Source organism: Acinonyx jubatus, chromosome A2 (assembly GCF_027475565.1).
Source record: "Acinonyx jubatus isolate Ajub_Pintada_27869175 chromosome A2, VMU_Ajub_asm_v1.0, whole genome shotgun sequence".
Lineage (NCBI taxonomy): Eukaryota > Metazoa > Chordata > Mammalia > Carnivora > Felidae > Acinonyx > Acinonyx jubatus.
This window is the reverse complement of record NC_069383.1, coordinates 49,988,061-50,012,500: the sequence shown is the minus strand read 5'-3', so window position 1 is coordinate 50,012,500 and position 24,440 is coordinate 49,988,061. Positions and strand designations below refer to the sequence as shown.

The 24,440-nt window shown below is 39.3% G+C and overlaps 1 protein-coding gene across 2 annotated transcripts in view; it reads right to left on the bottom strand.

Moving 5' to 3' along the window:
- Positions 1-8,363: 8,363 nt before the first annotated feature.
- SKAP2 (src kinase associated phosphoprotein 2) overlaps positions 8,364-24,440 on the bottom strand; it is a 178,218-nt gene continuing 162,141 nt past the window's right edge. The window contains exons 12-13 of one of the 2 annotated variants that reach the window (XM_027075151.2): positions 11,167-11,268; positions 8,364-10,808 (exon numbers count right to left, since the gene is read on the bottom strand). In XM_027075151.2, coding sequence (XP_026930952.1) covers positions 11,176-11,268 — 93 coding nt within the window. In that variant the 3' untranslated portion in view covers positions 8,364-10,808; positions 11,167-11,175. The remainder of the gene's footprint in view (positions 10,809-11,166; positions 11,269-24,440) is intronic. The other variant, XM_027075152.2, reaches the window with a different exon arrangement.

The following is a 24,440-nucleotide window of genomic DNA, read 5'->3' as shown; positions in this document are numbered from 1 at the left end:
AACAACTGTAGGAGTGTTCTCCATCCAGGAATAACTCAGGGCATTAAGGTTTGCGGTCTTTTGTCTACAGTGCAGCAAGAAGTGTAATGAAAACAAAAACACCAACACATAAAAAATACAATTTATGCTCTTTTATCAAGCGAAGAAAAAGTTGGTTAACGTTTGAAAAGGGAGCAGTAATGTAAATTTATTGACAATTTTATTGTAATAATTAGATGTTTACACAGTCTGGACATTGTGGCTAAATCACTTCTAGCATGTTTATTTGCAGGGAGCTGTTTTCTGGGTACTGCTGCAGGTTCATTAAGAAGACAGACTGTATTCAGATTCAAAGAAACAACCACCTCCCCTTCTCCCCTTCTCTGTTTTATATTTACCAAAAAAAAAAAAAAGAGAAAAGAAAAAAAAGGGCTACAAATAATGAAGTAAAATACAGAATTCCCTTCATAAAGAAAACAACTTCCCTCGTGGCCCTGAAATAGCTCAAAAATAAATCTTGTATTGAATATCTTAATGCAAAGCATTAGAGAGACCACCTTTAATGACTACAACTAGCTTTTAATACCTAGTATGTAAATGGCAATCTGGTTTTGACTAAGAATAAATTATAGCCCAGTATTAGGGAAGCTCTCCCCTTGCCTTTTTCCTCAAAAAACAAAACAAAACAAAACAAACCCAGTATTTATTTTAGGCGAGAGGCTTGTCCTCTCAATATGTTTTAAATGAGAAAACCTCGTTAAGGGAGAAATATTTCTTTTAAAAGGAGTCTCAAATCAGATTAATGGATTAAAATTGCACATTTGAATACTTTTACTAAATTTAAAATCTCTACATGGCTCTTGTCCATTAATTTTTTGTGCTTCTGTACTGATCTCAAACGTGTTGCTCTAATACGGGGCTCGTAATTTTCAAACCGAGCTCAGATGGAAATGACACATCTTCAGTTAGGCAAAAATAGCAATGAAGTACCAGGAAAATAAATTGTGAACAAAATAATCTTTAGAAAAGGTAGGAAATGAGAATAATTTTATAGCATGATCCGAATCCAATAACCAAAGCATATTCGGGGCAATTCTATCAATTTTTAAATTTTAAAAACTGTTTAAAAACTTAGCACTAAATGCTAAGCTATAATGTGTTGCCAGCCTTAGTATACTTCCATTAGAATTAAGTAGTAATCAATATACACTATTTATTGCTATCCGCCACAGCACCAGAAGCAGCAAAGGACGGTGTGCTAGCAAGTAAAAATTCTCTATTATAATTATTTAGGAAGAGGAGGAAGAGTTTTCAGAATGATCTGACTTATTTTAATCACAATTACCACAGTTCATTGTATGCCCAACTCTTTTCCTTGACCAAAATAGTCATGAAAATACATCATGACAGGAATACTTTCCCAGTAAAGCTTACGATGATAAGAGAAGCATTTATTTTAGAAAGCAGATAGGAACAGGTATACAATGCGACTATTTTTAAAGTTAATGGAATTGAATAATGGTTCAAAGTAATCAAGGAATCACATTGTAGAGCCCTATCTTAAAGAGGAGTGCTAAAAATTAATTCTATGCTATAATGGCATTATTGGATATGTTGCTGGAATTCTATACTGCATAACATTATACATGATCACCGCTAGGCTAAAAAAATGGAATCTTCTCTGACGCTGTATGATAACAAATATATTTAATAATCTTAAATAAACTCAAACTTACTTTGATATCTAAGTAATTCAAGAAATGAGAAATGAATTTTTAAAAAATCAGATCATGAAAGCCATTATTATTTGAAGGAATATGCTCAATTTTTTAGATAATTTAAATTATTTAAGAGTCCTTTGCATTTTTTATTAGCTTTGCCTAAAGTTATAACATTAAAGCATGAAGGTTACATGTAATAAGATTCCAGTTTGCCCTGATCTCCAGTCCCATATTTTCACAAACTTCACCCTGAGACTAGTGCTACTCTACAAGCCTAACTTGATCAAACCGGATGGTCTCATTCCTAGATAGGCACCTGAAGAAAATGTTTAACTCCAAAGTGCGTATTCACAGGTGAACAATCAATGCTACCCCATCTGGAAGACACGGTTCATAAAGAGAGTAGATATTGGTCAAAAGGAACCTGTACCAAAATGTTCCTTAGGGTATTTGTTACAAAACAACATTCAAAGGCTAAGTTGAGTCCAACCAACTATGAACAACACACACCTAAAACCTATTATTCAGATTGATGGTTTTTTAATACCAAAAGAAAAGTTTAGTTTGAAATTTTCCAGATAGAAGTTAACATCTCTGTTATTGAAACCCCGATTAACAGAAAGTAACCATAGCTTGGACAAACAGTGGCTTGATTCAAAAAATGCATTTAGGATTACAGGAGAATTCAATCCCAAACTCCCTGAGGATGGTTCGCGTTAATTCTCTCCGTAAAATAATAAAAGCAGCTGCCCACGAACATTATCCCAAACAGCAGCACAGCCAGGGCTGAGTGCTACAATTGTTTCCCCTCGCTTGCTTTTGGTGGGAAGGAGACATTTTTATTTTGACCCATTGCTTCATTTCAGTTCTCATACCTCCAACACAGGAAAGCCCTATTTAACGCTGTCATTGGTCTGTCAAGTCACCTCCAAATATAACCTCACTTGAGCCCAACTACACCCTGGGAGGAAGAAAGAACAGTGCTGCTGGTATTTGCAGGCGAGGAAACTTATTCTAGGGCACAGTGCATTCGAGAACCGAAACTAGAAGTTTGACCCCGATTCTAATGGTCTTCCTACTACCCATGCTCGGCTGGTGCAACTCTGTCCCCAACTGAAAGAAAAGAGTCTTTTTGCCTCTAATTTTTTTTAATGCTTATTTATTTTTGAGAGAGAGAGAGAGAGAGAGAGAGAGAACGAGGGAGGGGCAGAGAGAGAGGCAGACACAGAATCAGAAGCAGGTTCCAGGCTCCAAGCTGTCAGCACAGAGACCAATGAGGGGCTCGAACTCACAGACCGCGAGATCACGACCCGAGTCGAAGTTGGACACTTAACGAACTCCGCCACCCAGGGGCCCCAGAGTCTTTTTCCCTAAAGGGGTAGGGGGCCACTCGGCTTTCTGAACGATGTTTTACCATAACTGGCAGCAACTCTAAAAGATAGTCACATCGTTCACACACCTAATATTTTGGTTTTGGTTCCCCACACACTTAATTCAGTAGGTACAAGCATTCCAGAAAGTCTCCAGAAATCAATTTTTTCGTCTGAACCAACACTGAAACCCTCTCGCCTACCTTCCCAACTGTACACTTTAAAAAATTAGATAGAAAGATAGAGAGATTCATTCCAGGGTGTGTGTGCACGTGTGCGTGTGTGTGTGTGTTACTCCCAGCTTATATTCAAGATAGTCTCCTAGATTCAGATTTAACAAAATCAGAGAGCCTTTTTTTTTTTTTTTTAAATGACTTAGGACACTGCTACTGATTTAAACTGCTAAGGACTGCACAAAGGTAAGGCTACCTGGGGCTGTTCTCCTTCCCTGAGTTTATGTCCTGTCTATTTTATTTAGACCCTGAGTTTTCTTGGAAAAGACTGCGACAATGCTGTTTGAAATGCCCCTAGCACACTGTTGGCACTTAAATGTAATTATTCAAAATGGAATCATTTAATTAGATAGGAAGAGAAATAGCAAGTCCTGAGATGATAATAAAGAATAAAGTAAATATGCTGACCGACTGATGCAAAGCAACAGGAGGCAACAACACACACTCACAAGATAGCTACGTTTCAATTTCTCAATGCAGGACATTCGTTAACGGGATAGACACACAGTTATATACCTTGCTTTTGCAGGTTCAAGGAAAGCAGAGAACACGGCTGATATTAATAACTCCGTAGAGTGGTAAAGAGTTCCACACATCATGCCTCATAGGACGGAGCTCCTTGGGAGAGTCTGAGGAAGAGGAGGAAAGTGGAGGAAGATGAACGAAGGGTGGACCACAAGGGTTTGAACTGGGAATTAGGAGTGAATCACATATCTGCCTGGATGGGACAGGTTATATTACACCAACTCGATCCACTTGGTGGGCAGCTGGCGAGCAAGACAATGCAAAGTCCATTGCTCCCTGTCCTGAGTACTAGGCATGGAAACATTTCAGAGTAGCCGATACAATGAAATACCCCTTGGAAACTGAACTTCAGTTCACCTTCTTTTGGGCTACGAGACAGCCAATGGTGCAGGATGTACTCGACTATAAAAGGGCTCAATCTTACCCCTCCTCTGGCGAAACCGCAAAGCCCTATAACGGATGTTAGTCTTAACTTATCTCCTATTCCCCCACCCCTGCTAGCTTCCAATCCCTGACATACCAAAAGGTTTTTTTCTTTTTTTCTTTTTCTTTCAAAGCATCTGTTCAAACAACAAAACAGAAGACTTTTTGGAGCCCTGTACAAGGTACCACGTAGGTGCCCAAGAAATAAGACCTCTTACTTAGAGTCGGAAAGACCAATAAAAGCTACAAAATTATACAAGTTTTATAATGAAGTTTGTTTATTGATTGTAAAAGGGCTGAACAGTTAATAATAATCCTTTAAACTGAAAAAAATAAAGATCCATTTACCACTCTCCCCCCTCCCCCCCCCCCCCACACAACTAATTAAAACTACTTAACTATTTGAGACAGAAGCAGCCACTTTAAAGACTTTTCTAAGGCTTTCCTGGCTGGTCAGTTGCCTTGGGCATTTCTTTTGGAGAGGTAGAGAGGATGAGGAAAGGTCGTTAGAGGCGCGTCCCTTTGGCCTGGTGTCCTCTCTCGGCTCTCTGCTGCCTTGACCATTTTCAGCCAGACTGGAAGTTCAAGGATAGAAATATTCCTGTGTTAAAGTTTCTCCTTCATTGTGGATTAGCTGCTTCAGATTTGATACAGTCACCATGGGCTGCTTCAACTACTAAATGAGGCAAATTCTGCTGTCTGATGATCAATTCTTGAACTTTTCACATGCTCCAGACTACTTCATAAGAATGGTGCCATCGTCAGTAGTCAATATGCTTTTATTGAGTGCCTACTATATGCTAGAATTATGCATTTGGTTTGAATTTGTCACAGTACTGGGAAGCAGAATGTTGCTGCATTTAAGGGAGGGAGGCCAGTAACTTCCTACTCTGGACGTTGGGACAAATTACTTATGCTCAGTTTCCTAATCAGGAAAATGGGAATAAACAACAGATCTTACCTCATAGCGTTGCTAGAAGGGTTCAATGCAAAGTACAGAGCAAGACAAACAGTAAACAGTTACTGCTGGCTATTGTTATTGCTCATCAAATTGTTATTACTTCGACATGATAGTTAAAGAGCACGAGGTTTGCTAAATGGACTCCAGAGAGGGCTGGGAAGAGGGGGCAGGGTATGGCAATCTGCTCGTTTGTTGGAACTTTCTCCTCCTCTAAAGTAGTCATTTTTAAATTTTTTTAAATGTTTATTTTTGAGAGAGAAAGAGAGACAGAGCGTGAGCCAGGGAGGGGCAGAGAGAGAGGGAGACACAGAATCCGAAGCAGGCTCCAGGCTCTGGGCTGTCAGCCCGGAGCCCGATGATGCGGGGCTCAGACCCGCCAACTGTGAGATCACGACCTGAGCCGAAGTCGGACGCTTAGCCGACTGAGCCACCCCGGCGCCCCTAAAGCAGTCAATTTTAATTGGGGTACGTTGCTGTCAGGAATTTTCTCCTCGGAGAAAAGGACACTTGGCGCAAACTGCCGCTCAAGCTACCAAATGGCACCTGCTTTCGCGCTAGCAGGAGTGATACGTTTATATTACGAAGTTGAGGCCAATAAACAGAAAGTAGACGAGTGCTGTTCTCTGTTACCTCTCTGAGTAATGGACATTGAAAAAAGTGAAAAGGGAGAAGAGAGTAACCCAGGAAAACACTTTCCAAAGTTTCAGTGTCAAGAAAAGCGCCTAAGGAATGGGCATTTGAGGGGCCCCTGGGTGGCTCAGTTGGTTAAGTGTCCGACTCTCGGTTTCGGCTCAGGTCACGATCTCACGGGTTCAAGTCCCACATTGGGCCCTGTGCTGACAGTGTGGAGCCTGCTTGGGATTGTCTCTCTCTCTTAAAATAAATAAATAAATAAAAAAATAAATAAATAAATAAATAAATAAATGGGCATTTGAGACGATTTCTATTTTCACCTTTGCCAATATTCACAACTTGACTTGCTGAGCTTCCCGCCTCCTTCCCACCATCACAGACCTAACCTGGGCACTGGTATGACTAAGGCTACTTTCCACATTTATGGTTCCTTTCATCTCGGGGAGTCAAAGCATTCCAGTTGACGTAATAATACAAGAAATAGGGAGTAAAGGTTAAAAAAAAGAAGACCAGGAAAATAAGTTGTGGTTGGATTGGGCAACCACAGTGCAACTTCCCGCTTTCCGAAATTCCTTTTTGATCCATTCAAGGCCACAGCTTCCAAGGTCAGAAGGCCTCTCTGACGTCCGCCAGGTGGAATCCAAGCCAGCTGCCATTCGGAATGTAATGGAAAGTGAAACTAGATCACTTGCCCCACGCTGCCTGGGTCGGCTGTGCCTTCTTTAAAAGAGTTACGACGAACAGCAAAGGCAGGCAGGAAACCTCTGAAGACGAGCGGCCACACTCAACTTTGTTTTTTACCATCTCCCTCAATTCTGTTGCCACCGATCAAATCCAGTCCACTTGTTGATAGTGTTATGGGGACAGTGAAACTACTTTTAAAGACTCAGTAAAAGGGACTGATCTTTTGATGGAGAGAATGTTGTCGGTCAGAAAGCTGAAGTATTAACTGATGGAGGCATTTTCTCTACGAGGTGGAGAAGTCAGGCTCTTTTCTTCTTAAATCTCAAGTCTTGAGAGAACGGTAGGTTGCCAAATCAGTTAATTAACAAATATTTACTGGACACACACCATATACTCTGAAGTACCATGCTGGCAATAAATCCTGGGTTTGTGTCCAACTAATGATAGAGCAGATTCTACTAGGGAAAAAAAGAAAAAGCTCTTCAAACCTGGCGTTAATGAAATGTCATTCCATGTTACTGTGACCATACACTTTTCTGAGTAGTTACCTCATCCCCGCAAAATGTTATACAATCAGGGGTTCTAACGGCTATTCTAGAACTCAGCTAGAAGGTGGGGACCGGTATATGTAGGCTGAAGCTGCGGATGTCTAGACATTCCTTGTTCCCACACCAGAGAATAAACTGTTTAAATTACGCATTTGAGTGTAGGTTAAGTTGGTAGAAAGATACTTTAATAATATGCTATTTATTTGTTTCTCTGTATTTTGGAATACTCGGGGTTTGAGTCACAAACTAAGCCATTTTAACAAATGTTTTTATGTTACGGATACTAATTATATTCCTTCGACCTCTGAGTCAAGTTTCCTATGGCTTGACCATGTTTTAATCTCTAACACCTCCTTCTTTACCCGTAGACTGCTTTTCAATACTCTCGACTCTCTTGAACTCAAGAGACGTAAAAGTGATTTCTATACAGATTGTGTCTATAATTCTATTCAACTGAAATACAAACAACCGATTTATCCAAAATTTAGAGGTACTCTTTCTTGAGTCAGAAATTTTTGCAACACTTTGCTCGGTCTCACTGGTGAAGTTCAAACTTTTAGACCACACGTATGCTAAGGTCAGTTTCCCTATGGTGGCTGAACTGCAATTCTGGATCTCTACTATAGAACTCAGTTCTGGGCTCTGCATTTAATCATGACCCTGGAAGGTACCAGCCTCTATGACGTGAACAGCAATAGTTTAGGCAGGAGAAATTACAGGAAATTAGAAATCATTCGAACTATGGGGGAATCTTAACTGGAAACATTTTAGGAACAACTGAATGAAATCTCCACTCTTCATCCTATCTCCACACTGATAGCAACCCACCTCCCACATGCATAGATTTCACTTACAGATGGCTGAAAAGTAATTTTCTATGGTCCTACGATACTTTATGTAATCATCTGTAATTAAATGAACACAAGGTAAAAATAGTCAACTGAAAATAATATAAAGTATTCAGAACAATTACAAGGCTAAGCAACGTTTTTCATAAGAGAAAGGGTCACATGCAACAAAGTGGCAAAATCAGAATGGAGTGAGCTGTGGTTAAGTGTAAGTCCTATAGCAATGAAAGTCATTTGTATTATCCTTACTTCTTTGAATAAATTCAGATGACAGCTCTATTTCATTTCTTCATTCAGTTTGGAGGCCAGATGGCATTAGAATCATTTACTTCACCTTGTTGTGCTTAATTACTACAATCAACACACTATTTTCCAAATTAATCATAACAAAGTAATTTCATTAGTAACACAGCAGGCTGTTGAATTATTAGCATCATAACAGTTTGCAAACAATTAAACTTTATTTGAACCTTAAAAATTTGCAGAGTGGAACATTATTGTAAGATCTAATGGCAATAGAGTACAAATTCAGTACAGAGCAAATAATCAAGCAAAATGCTATATAAAATATGACTTACAATCACCTTTGAAAAAAATTAGCTCTCTAACTGTTCATAGAAAAACAAATAAAAGCTAAGCAAACATAATGAGAACATAGCAATTAGCATATTTTCTAACAAGCCATGTTGTTTAAATTCACATTAATGATATTATTATGATCTTGAAGAGAGTGTGATATATTGTCAAGGGTGTAAAGGAAACTTTCTCCCTGGTGGTATACAAATGATTTTGCCAAATGAATACAAAGGAGTCATGCATTGAAAGTAATGATTATTTTTCTTATCACTCTAATTTTAAATCTTTCGTTTCCCTTCCTATCTCCCACCTATATTCAAGTTAAACAAGAACAAAGGCCAGAGCGGCTCTGGACAGAAGTTAACACTTTATTTCTGTATTGTCACCATTCACAGAGACTATCTAGCTTGGAATTGTTGGTCATCAGTTGGCAAAGGACTCCCTCTCCTGGATTAACTGTAAAAGGAGGCAAAACTCTTTTACATGCTTTACGTTCAGCTCCAGTTTGTGCCCGAGTGGGGGAGGGGCTGCCCAGTGCTTTGGTATGTGATGAAAAGCTGCTGCCACCTACTGGCCGAGCAGGAAAATCTTCCCTTCAACCAGAAGCATGAAACCTGTATCCATTACCAAAATTACATTTTCAGGGGAAACCCACGACTGCTTTTGCTTGTCATCTCTCAGGCTTTGAAAAGCAGACCACTAAATTTGTCTCCAGTTGTCTCATCTATGCTGAGATGATTTCAACCTGCTCCAACGGATCTCTATTGGGAACAGATTAACGAGTGCACAAATTCATTTCCGAAAGCTTTAACTTGACAACGTCTAATTTATGCAAACTAGACTTGACCCACAATCCCTAAAACTAAAATATAGACTTCATCACATTTGAAATCTGATGATCACAGTATTGAGAAGATAACGTTAAATTTAAGCTCTGAAATATTGCTTATAAATAGTAAAGGGGGGTTTACTTTTTATATATAAAGGGGGGTTTCAACTCATTCATGGTTAGCATCTTTACCTTTAGAAAACAAACATCTGAGAAATTCAACAAAGGTGGTACCCCCCAATCAAGGATTCAAAATTACATGAGTCTATCCACATCAAATAATTACCCGATCAGCAGGACATTTTGATACGTATCAAGGCCACACTGCTACCTTGTTGGCATTTAAAATAATACCCTTGATTTCAAATATACACGGAAAGGTAATGTAATCGTTCCACAAATCTTGCTCCGGCCGCACAACATAGACCTCCAGTGTCGGCTAACCCTACCTTTCCACTCGCCTGTTGGTGCGGGTTCCCACCATGATTTCTATGCTCTCCTCTCTGAGCCCTTCCTTTTCTTTTCACTGCTCTGAGAAGTGTGAGACTCAGAGAGACTCAGATCTGGGGTTCTACTGTTCTGTGCTGGGACTTTAACAGCACAGCAGTGATCGGGCAGAATAAGGCAGCGCTCCGTTAGGTCTCCTTACTTTGAAACTACATACGGAGACTCTTTAGGCCATTGTGTTACACAGAATGGGCTTTCTTACGAATTTTTTATTTTATTCCATTTAAATACAGAACGGTGGTGGGAAACGTTGGCAAGTCCGTCATCTAATCAGGATGTTTGCTACTGAGAAAGGGCTCGGCATGGGCCGTGGTTCTGGTCCGCATGTGTCACAGGTGTCCGTGCACTGCCATCGGGAAGCCTGTCATCTTTTCTTTCTTGTGGCTATATTTAACACGAAGGAAACTTGCCAATCAGTAAGATTCTTTCATGAAAATATGTTACTACTGTGTGAAAGATAAGTACTAAGATGGTTAACAAAGCCACATTCTTTAGATAGCATCTACCAGGAGTTGGCATGATATGCTCAATTCAAATTTCTATGAAATTACGTATTACACTCTAAAATATAATTGACATCCAACACAAAGAGGAATTACGACTCATAATGAAAGTAGCAGTACATAGCAAATTATGCTGAATTCTTCACACAAATCAAATGAGTAAATAAAAACTACATTTATTTCTTAGCAAAACAGCAACAGGTACAAGTTTCCTGCCTGCATCTAATTTACATTAATATTCTTTATTTAATTTCACATCAGAGGAATATTATAATGAACGCATAAAATAACAGTTAAAGACAAACGTCCAATAAAACACAAAAAGGTTATGAGCTGCCACGCAGGCTCTCAAGATGATTCTAAATCCAAAGCATTTACTGACTAGCAGAAGAATCTTCCTTTTCTGCAGGCAGAAAGGGAAAGTTGCAGCTTAATTTTTTTCTTCAGTTGAAAGGTTGATTTTTCCTGCTTAGAAAAAAAAATTACATTTTTAGCCAAGGAAAAATGAACATTTTGTCAATTCAGCTCCTCAGAAAGGCCGTAAAAAGTGATACTTCACTAAAGAGGAGAAGGTTTGGGAAAACATCCAGTTGTTAGCAAAGGGGCTTTCTCTAAATAGATCTATTTCCAAAGTAAATTCTATGAAGTTATTTAAAAATTAAACCAGATTAAAAAAGAAAAAAAAAAGATGATGATGATGATGGGGGAGGCATGATCTTGGTGCTATCAGGAAACTACAAAGACTTTTTAAAAGGCAAAGACTCATCATGCAGAGACCAAGAGAACGTATGAGCTATTGCACAATATTGGATTACAATGTACTTACCCAGGACTCTCAAATATCATACATCTCCATTATGTAGGCTTTCGGCACCAAGCCAATGGCTCCTTTCATTTCTCCTACCCACCAGCCATATCTATTGTATTCCTAATTGAAAACAATATGCAATATTAACCTTTAGACCGGCATAAATACAATGTCGTTTATATGCAACTTCTCAGAAATGTTATTTCTTTTTATAAACTTACAAGCGCTTGAGCTGCACATGGAAACATTTTAATCTTTTGTTTGTTTGTTTCGGGACACTTAAAAACGCTGTTAGGCAAAGATTTAAATTAACGTGTAAGACAAGGCCTGTTTATGACTCCGTACAGAACACAGGAACAGTCACTTGGGATAAGAGCTTAGCAAATGAAACTACATGAGGAAGTCAGTTCCCTGGGCCCATTTCCCTTCTCCCTGCCCCCCCCCCCCACTACACACACACACACACACACACAGACGCATGCACGCACAGGCAAGCACACTCGTGGCCTGGGAGACAACTTTTCTACGCAAACACCAGCTCTAGGTGCTACAGGGTTACAGCCAAGATCCTTAGGATACTATCTTTGCCTTCAAGAAGCTTATCATCTAGCAAGGAAAGAATTACTTTTTCACAATAAACTAATTCCTACTAAACTCCTATGACTAAAGATTATTTAGAATGTAGAGCTACGCCTCCTCTTGAGAAAAATCTAATACGTGTGTATAGACATTTTAAACAGACAAATGAAAGAATAAGAAAACACTAATAATACCCGCAAATATTTGTTTTACAAAATAATTTTCAAAGGCTCCTTTTAAAAAGTTTCCCTAAGGCATTTATTATTGCTTTCAACTAATCCTAAACTTCATTAGATAAAGCATGGGTGGCAGGAATTTAAAGGTGGTGTTAGAGTCACCCTTACAGTAGAAGATCAATAAGAAATAAAGGATCTCAAGTTATAAAGGCAAAATATTCATCTAGCTGTAAAAAAAGAGTGATTGATGAGTCACTTCTGCGTTTACTTTGCAACGTGAGATAAACCTGTACCTGCGTTTCTCCCCTTTGCTTCCACTGACAGATACGACACTGCTTTAAGCATTACGAACACTCTGTAACTGGTCTCATATGTCTGCCAGGTTGACTAATGTATTTTTATCTCAAATTTATTTATGTTTAGTGAGATACAAACAAAGTAAAATGAATTACAAGTTTCAAGAATAATATCTTCCAAAAGCAATACTCGGCAAAAGCATTGTAGGACCCAAATTTAATTTTTCATGGAAGATAAATTTTTAAAATCAATCCCCAAAGTAATTCAATAGGCTATGATTTTCCAACATCTGAGTCCTAGATAAATGTGCATATGCATATTGAGTTACAGGTGGGGAGGGAATATTCAGACTAGCACAGACTTCACATTTGTATTGATTAGTATGCTATTGACCAGCTGAAAGGAAAATCATACAATTCTTCAATACAGATGTAAAAACATTAGCATGTGTGTATTGATAATGTGGTCTATCGATAGAACACAGGATTAAAACCTCTATGTGCTTTTTAAACAGTGGGTTGTACAAGAATTAGGTTTATTGGAAGAAAAAGGTGGAAGGAAAATATGAGATGGGGGGGTAAGGCTAACCCTGTACTTATTCTCAAGAGGGCACAGCGCTGGTTAATGAAGACGGAGGGCTCAAGGTTTTAAGTTTAAAAGTTCAACGATAGTGTGAATTTAGTGGATAAAACTATCTAAAAGCAATGAAAATAGTCTGATGCCCGAACTTAGTGATAATGACTATAATCTACATGGGATATATTTATCAGAAGAAAACACCAACTTACTGAAAGCTATGATTAGCAACCATTATATCTTAATAGGAACCTAATAAAACTGCCCTTTTCAATTTTTAAGGCAATGAATACAATTAGAGCCTAATGCTTAACAAAACAAATGTATTTAACCTTCCAGAGGCAAAAGGCCTACACTGTAAGATTTCAAAGTGGATGGTTAACAGGGTAGGTCTGAGTATGAAAGCTCTTACCCCATGTCAATGTAAGACTTAAAAAAAAAAAAATTGAATATTTGTAAAGAGCAAGGGAACCAGCGCCCCCAACAGGCAGACAGAGAACATATTCAATGAGAGGGCATATTAAGACCCAAATCGGCTTTCAGAGACTAGCACTCAATCTGGGCTTCCAGGTTTAAATTCAAATACAAACAAGAATGCTCATGTCATTTTATAATATTCCACTTTGGTTATAATCTGTAGTCTCAACTGAGGGCATATCATCATTCTCAAAAAGCTCACTCACATCCAAAGTTAAGAAAATGGATTTCCAATGCATCATTTCACCAAAGGACCAATGACACACTTCACACTTGAGAGAATTCTGCCTGATGGTCACTGGTCAGATTCATTAAATAGAAAGTACCCTCGAAAACAGGGGGGAGGGGCTTATGCATCTGCAAACAAATCCCTTGCAAGTAACATCCTAGGAAAAAATAAAGTTTCAGACTCAAATTATCTTAAATGCTTCACTTAATTTAAAACAATTCAAAAGCATATGAAATTTGCTCATAAAAGTTTTCTAAACTATCACAGGTTTAAATCAGAAAAGGGTAAAAATAAAAACCAGAACGTTCATTACTTTACATTTGTAAAGGATTCCACAGAACACTCCTGTGTGGAATTAAGAGGCAAGATAAAATACAGTGAGGTAAAAATCTAGGAGGCAAATTTATGGATTTACACTGTGGCCATTAGAGTATGTCGACAAGATTGCAAACACAGAAGCTTTTACTTTTATCATTACCATCCTCTGTATGAGCCTCTTGAGCAACATGAATCCCAATTAAACCATTTGCAGCCTATAAATTGGAAAGAAGATGCTTTGGAGTACGGTATTCTAAACTTGAGCCTCAAGATTCAGTATCCTACGAGCTTTCCTTCTGAAGAAGCAGACCTGCCTCTCTGCCTCCCCTGTTTGCCGCTCCCAAATAAATGTGATTCCAAATGATGTATTACTTACGGTGGAAAGAATGCAATCCAGACAATGTTGTCTTACCGTCCACGTGCTAATTATAGTATTGTTCTAAAAGTCGCGGGTGGGTCGTTTAAAAAAAAAAAAAAAAAGATCAACAACCCTCAAACCTTATCTTGTTATTAAACAACAAAAAAGAAAGAGACAAAAAACCACTCCAGGCTGCCATCTAAATCTCTGAAAGGTTAGGAAACATCATGGCATCTTTATGGCACACGAGATCTCAGGTACGAGAAGGCCTGCCATCTGGTATCCCTCACCCTACTCGGCTCTTAACATCAACTGAAATGCTAACATAGGCAAGTGGCTGTGCTTCAGGAGGACTGATAAAATAATGAAGAGTCCTTTAATCTACAGGAAACCATTCCAGTCAATTTATAAGAAATATTGCATCCCTTTGTAGGACGTGTAATTATTTTCTATTAATCATGTGCTATAAAGCTACATTATGCGGTTATTCTGTTATCACTAGAAAGAGGCCTGCAGTCAGCTTCTGACAATGTTAGGTAATTACTAACACAAAGCTTCTTTCTCCTCCCGTACTAATGCTATCAAGATCCAGAGGTGTGGAGATGCTCACTGTATAAAAATAGTACTCAAAAGAAATTCAGTATCTGCAAAATGGATGGCTTCCAGGCAAAATGCAATGTGGCAGGCGAGGAAGCAAAAAAAGCCAAACTTGCCCAATAACCCGGGAAAATAATCGTAAAGCGGCACTGCCCAGTTGTGTTCTCACCCGTTTTCCATTTTCACGCCGTTGAAATAGTTTTTTATTTGTTTTGTTTTGTAGTAAAATGTGAGGCTTCGACTAATAGTTGTTAAGCAACAAACGAAAGCGATTATGTAATAAGCAGGGGGAGAGGGCTCGTTTTGATCATGTGAAACCGACTGTACCTGACATGACAGCCGCCATATGCCCATGTTTACTCATTCGCTAAATCTTCGCTCTCTGCCTGTTGATTATCTTACACTTAAATACTTAAATAAGGCCCCAGCGTTCACTTAAACCCTTCTCAGCACCGTGATTCTCATTTCTCAAGTATGTTCATCTGCTTTCTGCAAACCATGAGGTGAAAGAATGTCACCTGAACAGAAACTTGAGACACTAATAAGATTCTGTGATGCACTCCCCCTTCCAGACACTAGTTACCAATCTGTTTGAATGCAATGGGTGAAAGACTGTGCGTGTGTCCTGTCTCCCAAACATACATCTGTGCTTCGAAACATACTAGCCTTGTGGAGAAATGAAGTTAATTTTATTCACAAATGTAAAATGCATCGGGTTTCAGAGCCCGTGGGCTTCACTGCTGTTTTCCAACTGTTCGCTGTGATAGTCTCGATTCTTCATAAACATTGTAGGAGTATGAAAACCAGATACCCGTGCAAAATACAGAATTACTTTCTTCAAGGGTACCTGTTGGATCTTTTCCTTTTTACTATCTCCAGTTAGAAACTTTGTAAGAATCCTTTCATTTCTCCTACATCCATCATTTCATCCCTTAAAGTGCACGACAGGAACCTGACAACCTCAGTGTTTCACTATTACTATCTACACGTGAACTCCTTGAATCTTCATCTCCTAAGCTGATAAATGAGGAAACTGACACTAACACTCTCTAAGGTCCTCCGTGATGCCTGAACACCACCCTCCGTGAACCTGCTTTAAGACACCAAGTCTCTTAGTGGCTTGTGGAAATCAACCTCATTACTTTATAATTCACTACACAGGTGTGACTTTGAATTACGCTAATTTGAAGAATTACTATTTTTTTTTCCTCCCTGCACTGTGCACTCCATTTTTAAAGCAGGAGAGATACAGGACAAGCAAAGGAGCTGATAGTAGGAATTCAATTCTTACAACAAATTTTAGTTTATATTCCAGAGTCAAGACTCATTTAATTCAAGTTTCTACACAGTCCACATTCACAATACCACACAGTAAAAACTGCTATTCAGACTGATGAGTCAAAGATACTGGTAGGCAAAGAAAAGGTCAAATCATATTCGGTAGAAAGTGGCCTCGGTACCCAGTGTATTTCACCGACCTGTACAAGACTCTGTTAAGTGTTCTCCAGCTTACCCACCTGTCTCTATTCCAACTGTCGCCACTCTGGTTCAGACCTTCATCACCTCACCCTGGGTTACTGCATCAACTCTGCCTCTCTGTTCTTCCCAGAAACTGCCTTGGTCAGTTTCAAGAACTGCTGGGGAACTCACACCAGCTCCCCGGTGCGGTAACTGCAAACTCCTCAGCTCTGCTCCCTCCTGCCCTGCTGGCAACAGTCTCTCACTGCTCCGGTCCACACAGTCCAACCTTCCACCCATTCCTGCTTCTGCACGCGGTGCTCTCCTCCCCAGGGAACGTCTCCCCTTCCTCACCCAAATCCTAATCAGCAACCAACACCCGACTCAAGTTACCTAGCTGTCGTGACTTTTTCTCCAAATTATTTAATCCACGCTTACGTCTCTCATTCCAAGCTGAGCATTTATTCCTCATTTTATGTACTTTAGGTCTGTTCCTTCAACTAAAATAAAGTACAGACTCACTGAGATCACGGCAATATCTTACTTGATCTGTCTGCCCCACAATGTATAAAAGATGTTCAATAAATACGGACTGGATGATGCCACACTCATTTTGGATGATGCACCAGTCGACAATCCTAGACATCTTCCTCAGAAGTGTGATTTCCAATAGGTCTATCTCTTCCTTTGTGTATGTTAGATATACTTGAAGAATTTTAGTAATGACTAAACAAACTTTTGTTCTGAAGTGCATTCAGCTTCTCAGTCTGAAGTATGTCGTTCCTACTTGTGGCTGGCTGCTGTCCACCCCGTTTTCCAATGAGCTGTACAGGAGACCTTATCTAAAGAGTTTAGATTCCACCTGTAGAAAGAAAGAGATCTGTCCCCCTGCTGAACTGGGACCAGGTAATTCCAGTTCTATGAAGAAACAAATTGAGTTGAATGTATTGTATGTATGGAAGAGGTTAAGACAGAACCCTGTAAAGGCAGAAACAGTGTGGCAGGTGTAAAGGAAAATCTGGGTTTTACGTCCTGATTATTCTTGTGACGATCTTCCCAGAATTTCCAGAGTCTCACCCCCTAGCTCTTTTACTAATTAGGTATGGAACCCTGGGCCATCCCCAAGTTTTTTAGCGATGATTTTTTGGGTTTATATTTATGGCACTCTCGGAGACTCCACAATAATCCAGTTAAGTACTTAACATAAATCAAGAAGTCTAATGGTGACACATTTGGACCCTCACAGAACTGCCTTTATGAAATGTGTTGTCATATTTACTCTAAAATTTTTTGTTGAGGGTATTATCTGTCACTGTTGTACTTGTCATATAAAGTTGTTAAGGTCAGCTAATCAGTGCAGATTCTAGAAATTCTAGTGGAGATTTTTTTTTTTTTTCAGTAGCCAGATCTGGGAAAAGCCAAGATCCCTCCTTTTTGATTAAAAGGGGTTATTAGCTCCTGTCTCTCCCTTTTGTAGTCTGGCTGCTGAGAAGCTCCAGGCTGTGTTGTTAGCTCAAGTGCCCAAACTCCAGTCTTTTAAGGTCTCCACAGGGGTAGTCATTTCTTCCTTGGGTCTTTTATTTATTTTCCCCAATTACACTGAGCCTTGAGATTTCCTCACCTATAAAGCAAAGCACTAGCACTAAGGTTTCCTTAACTCTATGATTCTATCATTCTAAATTGTCTTAAGAAGGTCAGGATTATTTCCTATTTTTACCTGTATTTTCACAAACACAAATAAACATATGTCTGCCATACTATTAGGTATCAGGGATATAAAAATACTTAAGACACAGTGTCTGCCTCAACGAGTTCAGGGTGGAGAGAGAGAGAAATGGAAACTCCTAGTCCCCACTTAGATGTAGCAGTGTAAAAAGAGAAAACTCCAGGGTCAGACCTGCACGGATTCCAGGAGAAGGTACTTTCTAGTTGGTGTCCTTGGGTGATTCACATAACAACCTTGCTGGGCATCAGTTTCCGACTCTGGATAATTAACACACCGTAACACCATAGGGTTATCTTATGATGAGACGAGCGACAGCATACCGAGTGCCTAGAACGGGTCCTTGTGCGTACGCAACAGATTCTTTTTGTTGTTGCTGTTCCCTCCCTCTCCCTTCCCACTAATGGGTATAGGAAAATGCCAGAGCAACGAAAAAAGTGTGTTGGAGTGCACTCCAAGGCAATCCGATTAGGAGCGGTTCTGTACCCTGCTCTTCCAAAGGGAATGTGGCCTGTAAAGGGATGAGGGGGGGAACATCTCAGAGGAGTGAATGCTGCTATATATATGTTAAGGGGGTTCCTGAGTTTTGGGGGTGGGGGAGAAGAAGCGCCTAAGAGATCATGGACTTTTCAATTTAGGATTTAAAAAAAAAAAATTATCAACAAGGTGCTGTCTTTCGAGTCGTTTTGTTTTGCCTCTGACAGACCCTGGCTTATTCCGCGCAGGATTAAACCACACAGGCCTTGCAGCCCATAGCAGCCCCTGCCACTTCCGCCCACCCTGCATCTCGGACGCTGCCTGCCGGTTTTTCCTTGACCCCCCCCCCGGCTTATTCTGAGCCTCCCAACCTACTTTCCAGAATCACCTTCCCGCTTTCATCTGTCAACATTTTCCTGAAACGCTCCTTCCATTTGAGGTCAGAGAACACAGGGAAGGACTTGAACGTGTTGTCCCCACCTAGATAACGAGAGGAGTCCCATGAGTGGAACCAGACTGTCTCCTGAGGGAGGGGCGGGTGTGAGCAGAGCAGGTCTACCTGGCCTCACTGTGTACCCGCAACACTCCCGTATCGACCCCACGGAAACTAAATGCCACCAGACCCAAAGAGACACGGTCACAATACAGCTACTCCTCCTCCTTTCCCAAAGGCTGGAAGACATAACCACATTTTGGGAGCTAGCTGAGCATCAACAACGTTATGTCCTATATTGAGATGTCCTAGTTATTCTTCAGCAGTTGGTTATGCTATTTGTGGCACGCGGGGGCAGATGGTCACGGAGGGAAAGTGAAGACACCTGAAAAGTAACTCTGCCAGCGGAGCTCGGGAGGCCTTTCATGTTATTTCCTTTTTCCGGTAGGTTTGAAAGCCAGAAAAATCCTGGTCATGGAATGTTTACGTTTTTACAATGAGAAGCAGACGGTCAGTGACAGTCACAATTCACCAATCGCTGAAAAAAACTCACAGATATAATGGGAGACAATGCTCGACCCTCCAACCAATATATACTAAAAAAAGAAAAAAAAAAAAAAGCGTCCTTACTGTACATTAGGGAACACTGTCAACCTACATTTCCTGTTTTTCACTTAATACAAAATTTCTTAAGACGCTGCAATGCTCAAGTCACATGTGTCCTAGACTAGATAAAATATCCCAGGACTCTTCACCCCCTTGTTTTTCTGTTAACACCAGACAAAGTAGCGTGCTTCTTTCCTGCCGAAGCATAGCTCTGCTGTCGTTAAGTCTCTAAAAATAATTTATTGCTTTAAAAGTAAGAATAGGAATGTGGTTAGCCATTTACCGATGAGCACAGATTGAAAGATAAACTAATAGACGATGTAAATCCAGAACAGCAAGTAGAATCATATAACCAAAGAGGTATGCAGGGCAAGGGAATACGCCTATAGCCATATAACCTGGATCCTGCTATTAAAATCCTAACATCTCGCAAACATAGTTCTGGGTAAATACTATTAACTAGGATATTATGTCCTTGTTTAAGGTGGTAATAAACGTGACATGTAACCTAGTAATGGAATCTGGCATGAGTTTAAACAACCTGATTCCTTTTTTAAAAAACTAAAAAGATTTTTTTTTTTTTTTTTACTTCAAATATGATTTCCCCCCCATCAAATGAATCAGAAATTGGGCCGTGAGTTTTAGAATTAATTCATTAGCAACGTAGTGGTCAACAAAATTACAAACCCCATTTTCATCTGTCCCTGTAAATGTGCCCCATTGTTTTTAGGGGAGAATAAAAAGATTTCTAAATCTCTGCTGAACTACTGATGTACGTAACAGGGGTTTCTTCTAATACACAAACAACAGCAGTGACCCTACGTGGAAAGAACTATAAGCAAAAAGTCACTGGCTCTCCTTTTTAGGTAAGCAGTACTTAAATTTAGTATTAGTGAGCTTCAAAGGTTAAAACTTAGAAAATGCCAGACACTTTGAAAGAGAGGCGAACTCAGCCAGGGGTCACATGCATGACAGCTGCTAATTGAAAAATGTTAAAAAGGGAAGGGGGGGCAGGCCAGGTGATCTGCTTACCCTTCTTTATTGCAACACTTGATTTTCACTAGAGAAAAAAATTTAAGTCTAAGGACTCGTATAACTCTCAAAAAAGACGCCTGAAATACATAAATCACCCCCAGGCTGACTGAGCACAGCTGACACCCTATCAAGGCTTCCTTGCAAAAACAGAGAAAGAAGACTGAATTTTAAAACGAAACTATATTCCTACAGTGAATTTTAACGAAGACGCCCAATGGTCACACCAGTTCAGTCTGTTTCTGTCATTACCTTTACAAAATTAAAACACTCTTCGTTATAATGCACACCATTTTTAGTCCTTGATTTATCCAAATTGTATTTAAGAATGCATCTTTTCTTAAACTGTCTTGTGTTTCCTTTTTTTTTTTTTAAAGAGTATTTTCAGAACTGACAACCTTCTGGAAGGTAAGTCAGATCAGTGACAATTAAATATTGCGAAATACAGATCAGTTAATTTTGAAAAGCAAGGCGTATTTCTTTCAAATCTTGCAAATGGCATTATTTATTAGAAAAATTGTGGCATTAATTTCTTCACAAGGTACACATTTTTTTTATGCCTCTACAAATACTGCATTGAGACTCCTTAAAAAGGTATGTATACAATGTTTACATTCAATTCTGAATGATTAAAAATTTTATGATTAATGCTAATACTTTATTGACATGACATAGGAAAGTAATAATCCATAGCTAGATCTCAAGCTGAATTTATGACATCATTTTGATTGTGCACATTAGCTGCAATTACCTGCACCACTCATTCTGAGCCACTAGATGGTGTAAAAAATAAATTAAAATGGTAAAATTTCATTCTATAGCCACAAAACCTAATATAACTCTGAGAAACATGAAACACATTTCTAGACCTACAACAATGCTGGTGATTTCTATGCTAAGTGTACTTTAAAAAAAATCTCTCTCTCCACCTGGATCTAGAAACAAGTCCTTCTGAGGAATTCTTCATCATATATATATAACAATATACAGATCTACCTTAATCTAGAAACAAGTCCTTTTGAGCAATTTTTCACTCTCTTCTAAGAGCCTGAGTTCTGAATTTACAGTAGTCTTTTTTTAAAATTTTTTTCTACATTTTACTTATTTTTGAGAGAGAGAGAGAGAGAGAGAGAAACAGAGCACAAGTGGGGGAGAGGCAGAGAGAGCGGGAGACACGGAATCCGAAGCAGGCTCCAGGCTCCGAGCTGTCAGCACAGAGCCCGACATGGGGCTCAAACTCACAAACTGAGATCATGACCTGAGCCGAAGTCAGACGCTCAACCGACTGAGCCACCCAGGCGCCCCTGAATTTACAGTAGTCTTAAACACTCAAATTGCTGTCATTCCCATGAAAATGAATTTATGATATTGCTTTATGGTCTATTTTGGCCAAAGTTTTGGTAAAAACTGGAAGACCAAGCCAATAAAAAATTATTAGAGTCTCCAAAGATTCCTCTTTGAAACTGTTCCCCCCAAATCGCTAAGTGCAAGTCTTCACAAACATATACTGACTCCCAAAGCAATTTGAAAACCAATAGCCAAGATGTCCACTAACGGCCCCAAATTTGTCCAAATTCCATCCAGGGAGAGCTAAGTGTCCTTTCTTTTCACCCTCACCAAGATTTACCTGGTTGATTCTACCAGCTCCACAGTGGGATAAATACTGGCATTAAATCATTCCGCCAATAGCGATAATGCGCTGGCGAACAATGTCTAGCCTCTTTCCAAAACCAAAATGAGCTCTAGGAGGCCTCTCGTGAAATCATGCTGCCCATGGAACTTCACGCCTTGTGAAGGGCTGAGAGAGGAATTATTTTTGGTAGGCACATGCCCAATAATAGCATTTAGAAATTTTAGATGGCGGTATACTCTTCCTTTGAGCCGGACCACCGCTAACCTTAGCTCTATGACCAGGCTTCACACATAAAATTACAATCTCCACAAAACAGGTTTGGGAGAACAGAAAGTGCCTTCCCTGGGATCCCAGAAGTGTGACATACACCTATGGCGCTACCTTTACTTTCATAATAACAGAAAGTAATTTTCGGAGGCAATGGGAATGCTACTCGTTTGACAGCCTGCCCCGGAGGTCGCTACTCTGAGGTTTTCAGCCACAAAGATAGCATGAGACATAAAGAAGGCTTTAAGGGCAGACCCACATGGCTTTTAGAAGTTTCGTATTTTACCATAATAATATAATGACTCCATGCCGTTTATCCCTATAATTTGGAATTCCAAGTAGAAGCCAATCAACCTTTTATTTTATACGCAACTGCAGCTCAGCTGGCGAAAGAAACTGCGAGCTAAGTACGTTTGGGGAATAATTCCAAGAGACTTTCTTGAACTGAAATGAATCACTTCGGTTTCTATGTTAAGTAATTAACTCAAAAAAAAAAAAGTGTTATCTTAATTCAGAACAATGAAATGCTCAATAATCTTGTAATGCTTCATCCAAGAGTTGGTTATAGCTTCTAAGAACTAAACCTGTATTTCTTTAAAAAACAAAAAACAAACATACTAAGGAACAGAGGACGAAGAAAGATGAGAAGTCTTAGCTTTGGGCACCTCAACTAGCAACGATCATGGCTGCTTATATTTACTTGTTAAATATCTTCCCCCAGTGACCTACAAGTGCTTCTGTAGTATTCCTTTTGGATTCCTGGTGCTTAGCACAGGCCCTCGCCCATTGTGGATGCTTTACGACAGTTTCAAATTACACACGAGGGAGGAAAGAAGGAAGGAAGATGCACGAGAGAAAAGTAGACAGCCTTGGTCTGGGAGTCAAGGTGCCTGGTTAAGTCCTGGTTCTGGCCCCTTCTCGACCCAAGTTCCCTTATCTGTAAAACCAAGAATAAGTGGATGATCATCATGCAGATTCCTCATTCAAATGTTCTATGATTTCCTAGGTTATGATTTTATCCACCAGCCATCTTTTGTTACATTCAATAAACGACCTTATTTCCAAATCTCTTCTGTATCTAGCAAGCCATATTATCTTTCGGGAAAGTACAAAATATTTCTCTAATCAAGAAACCACATTAAACTTCTAGACTTATGATTTATAGAACATCTCCCTACTTACATTTAACTAGTTTTCATACATCATTTGTTTCTAGAATAGCTTCATAAAGTAGACTGAGCAAGTTTTTTAATCCCTATATTACAGCAGGGAAAGTTAAATATGAAAATTAAGGCAGCTCACACACGTCACCACTATAAGAAACATGACTTTTAGATCTAAGGACAGAAAGATTTTGAGTCATCCAGTATCTTAAGAGGCAGAGACACTGATTTGAGTCATCCAGTATCTTAAGAGGCAGAGAGAGAAACAGAGAGAGAGATTTTATATATATATATATATGTGTGTGTGTGTGTGTGTGTGTGTAGAGAGAGAGAGAGAGAGAGAGAGGTGAGTTCATAGCAACAGACTCTGTCATTACGTTTACAAATACAACTATGTTAAATTGTTAAAAATTACCTAAACCTATCTGAATAGAAAAAAACATCGCTTTTAAATTGTCGGAACACCAATGTATTTACATAAAGATGAAAAAGTCCTACTATAAACAGTGTTTCCAGTAGTGAATGGCAGACAAAATCAGAATAAGCACACAGAAGAATAAAAAGGAAGAGGAAAGAAAAACATAATAAATAACCTAATACCTCACAATGTTAACTTTCACATAAGTATATTGTTTCTGGAGAAGGCAGGGTATGGATGTGAGCCAAAGGCTGAAGTGATAGGTAAACACACTGCTAAGTTGAATCCTGTTATCTGATTGTGTTTAAAATTTGATTATATTTCACTTGACAAAATAATTAATTATTGTGAACTCCCAATTGTTAACAAGGACCTAGAGGAATTCCAATTGGCATTTTTCCCCAGTGTTGTAAACCCAGATGCAGAAGAATCTAGCTTTGTATTCACCCTTTACGGTTGTCAGCTGGGGTGTCTC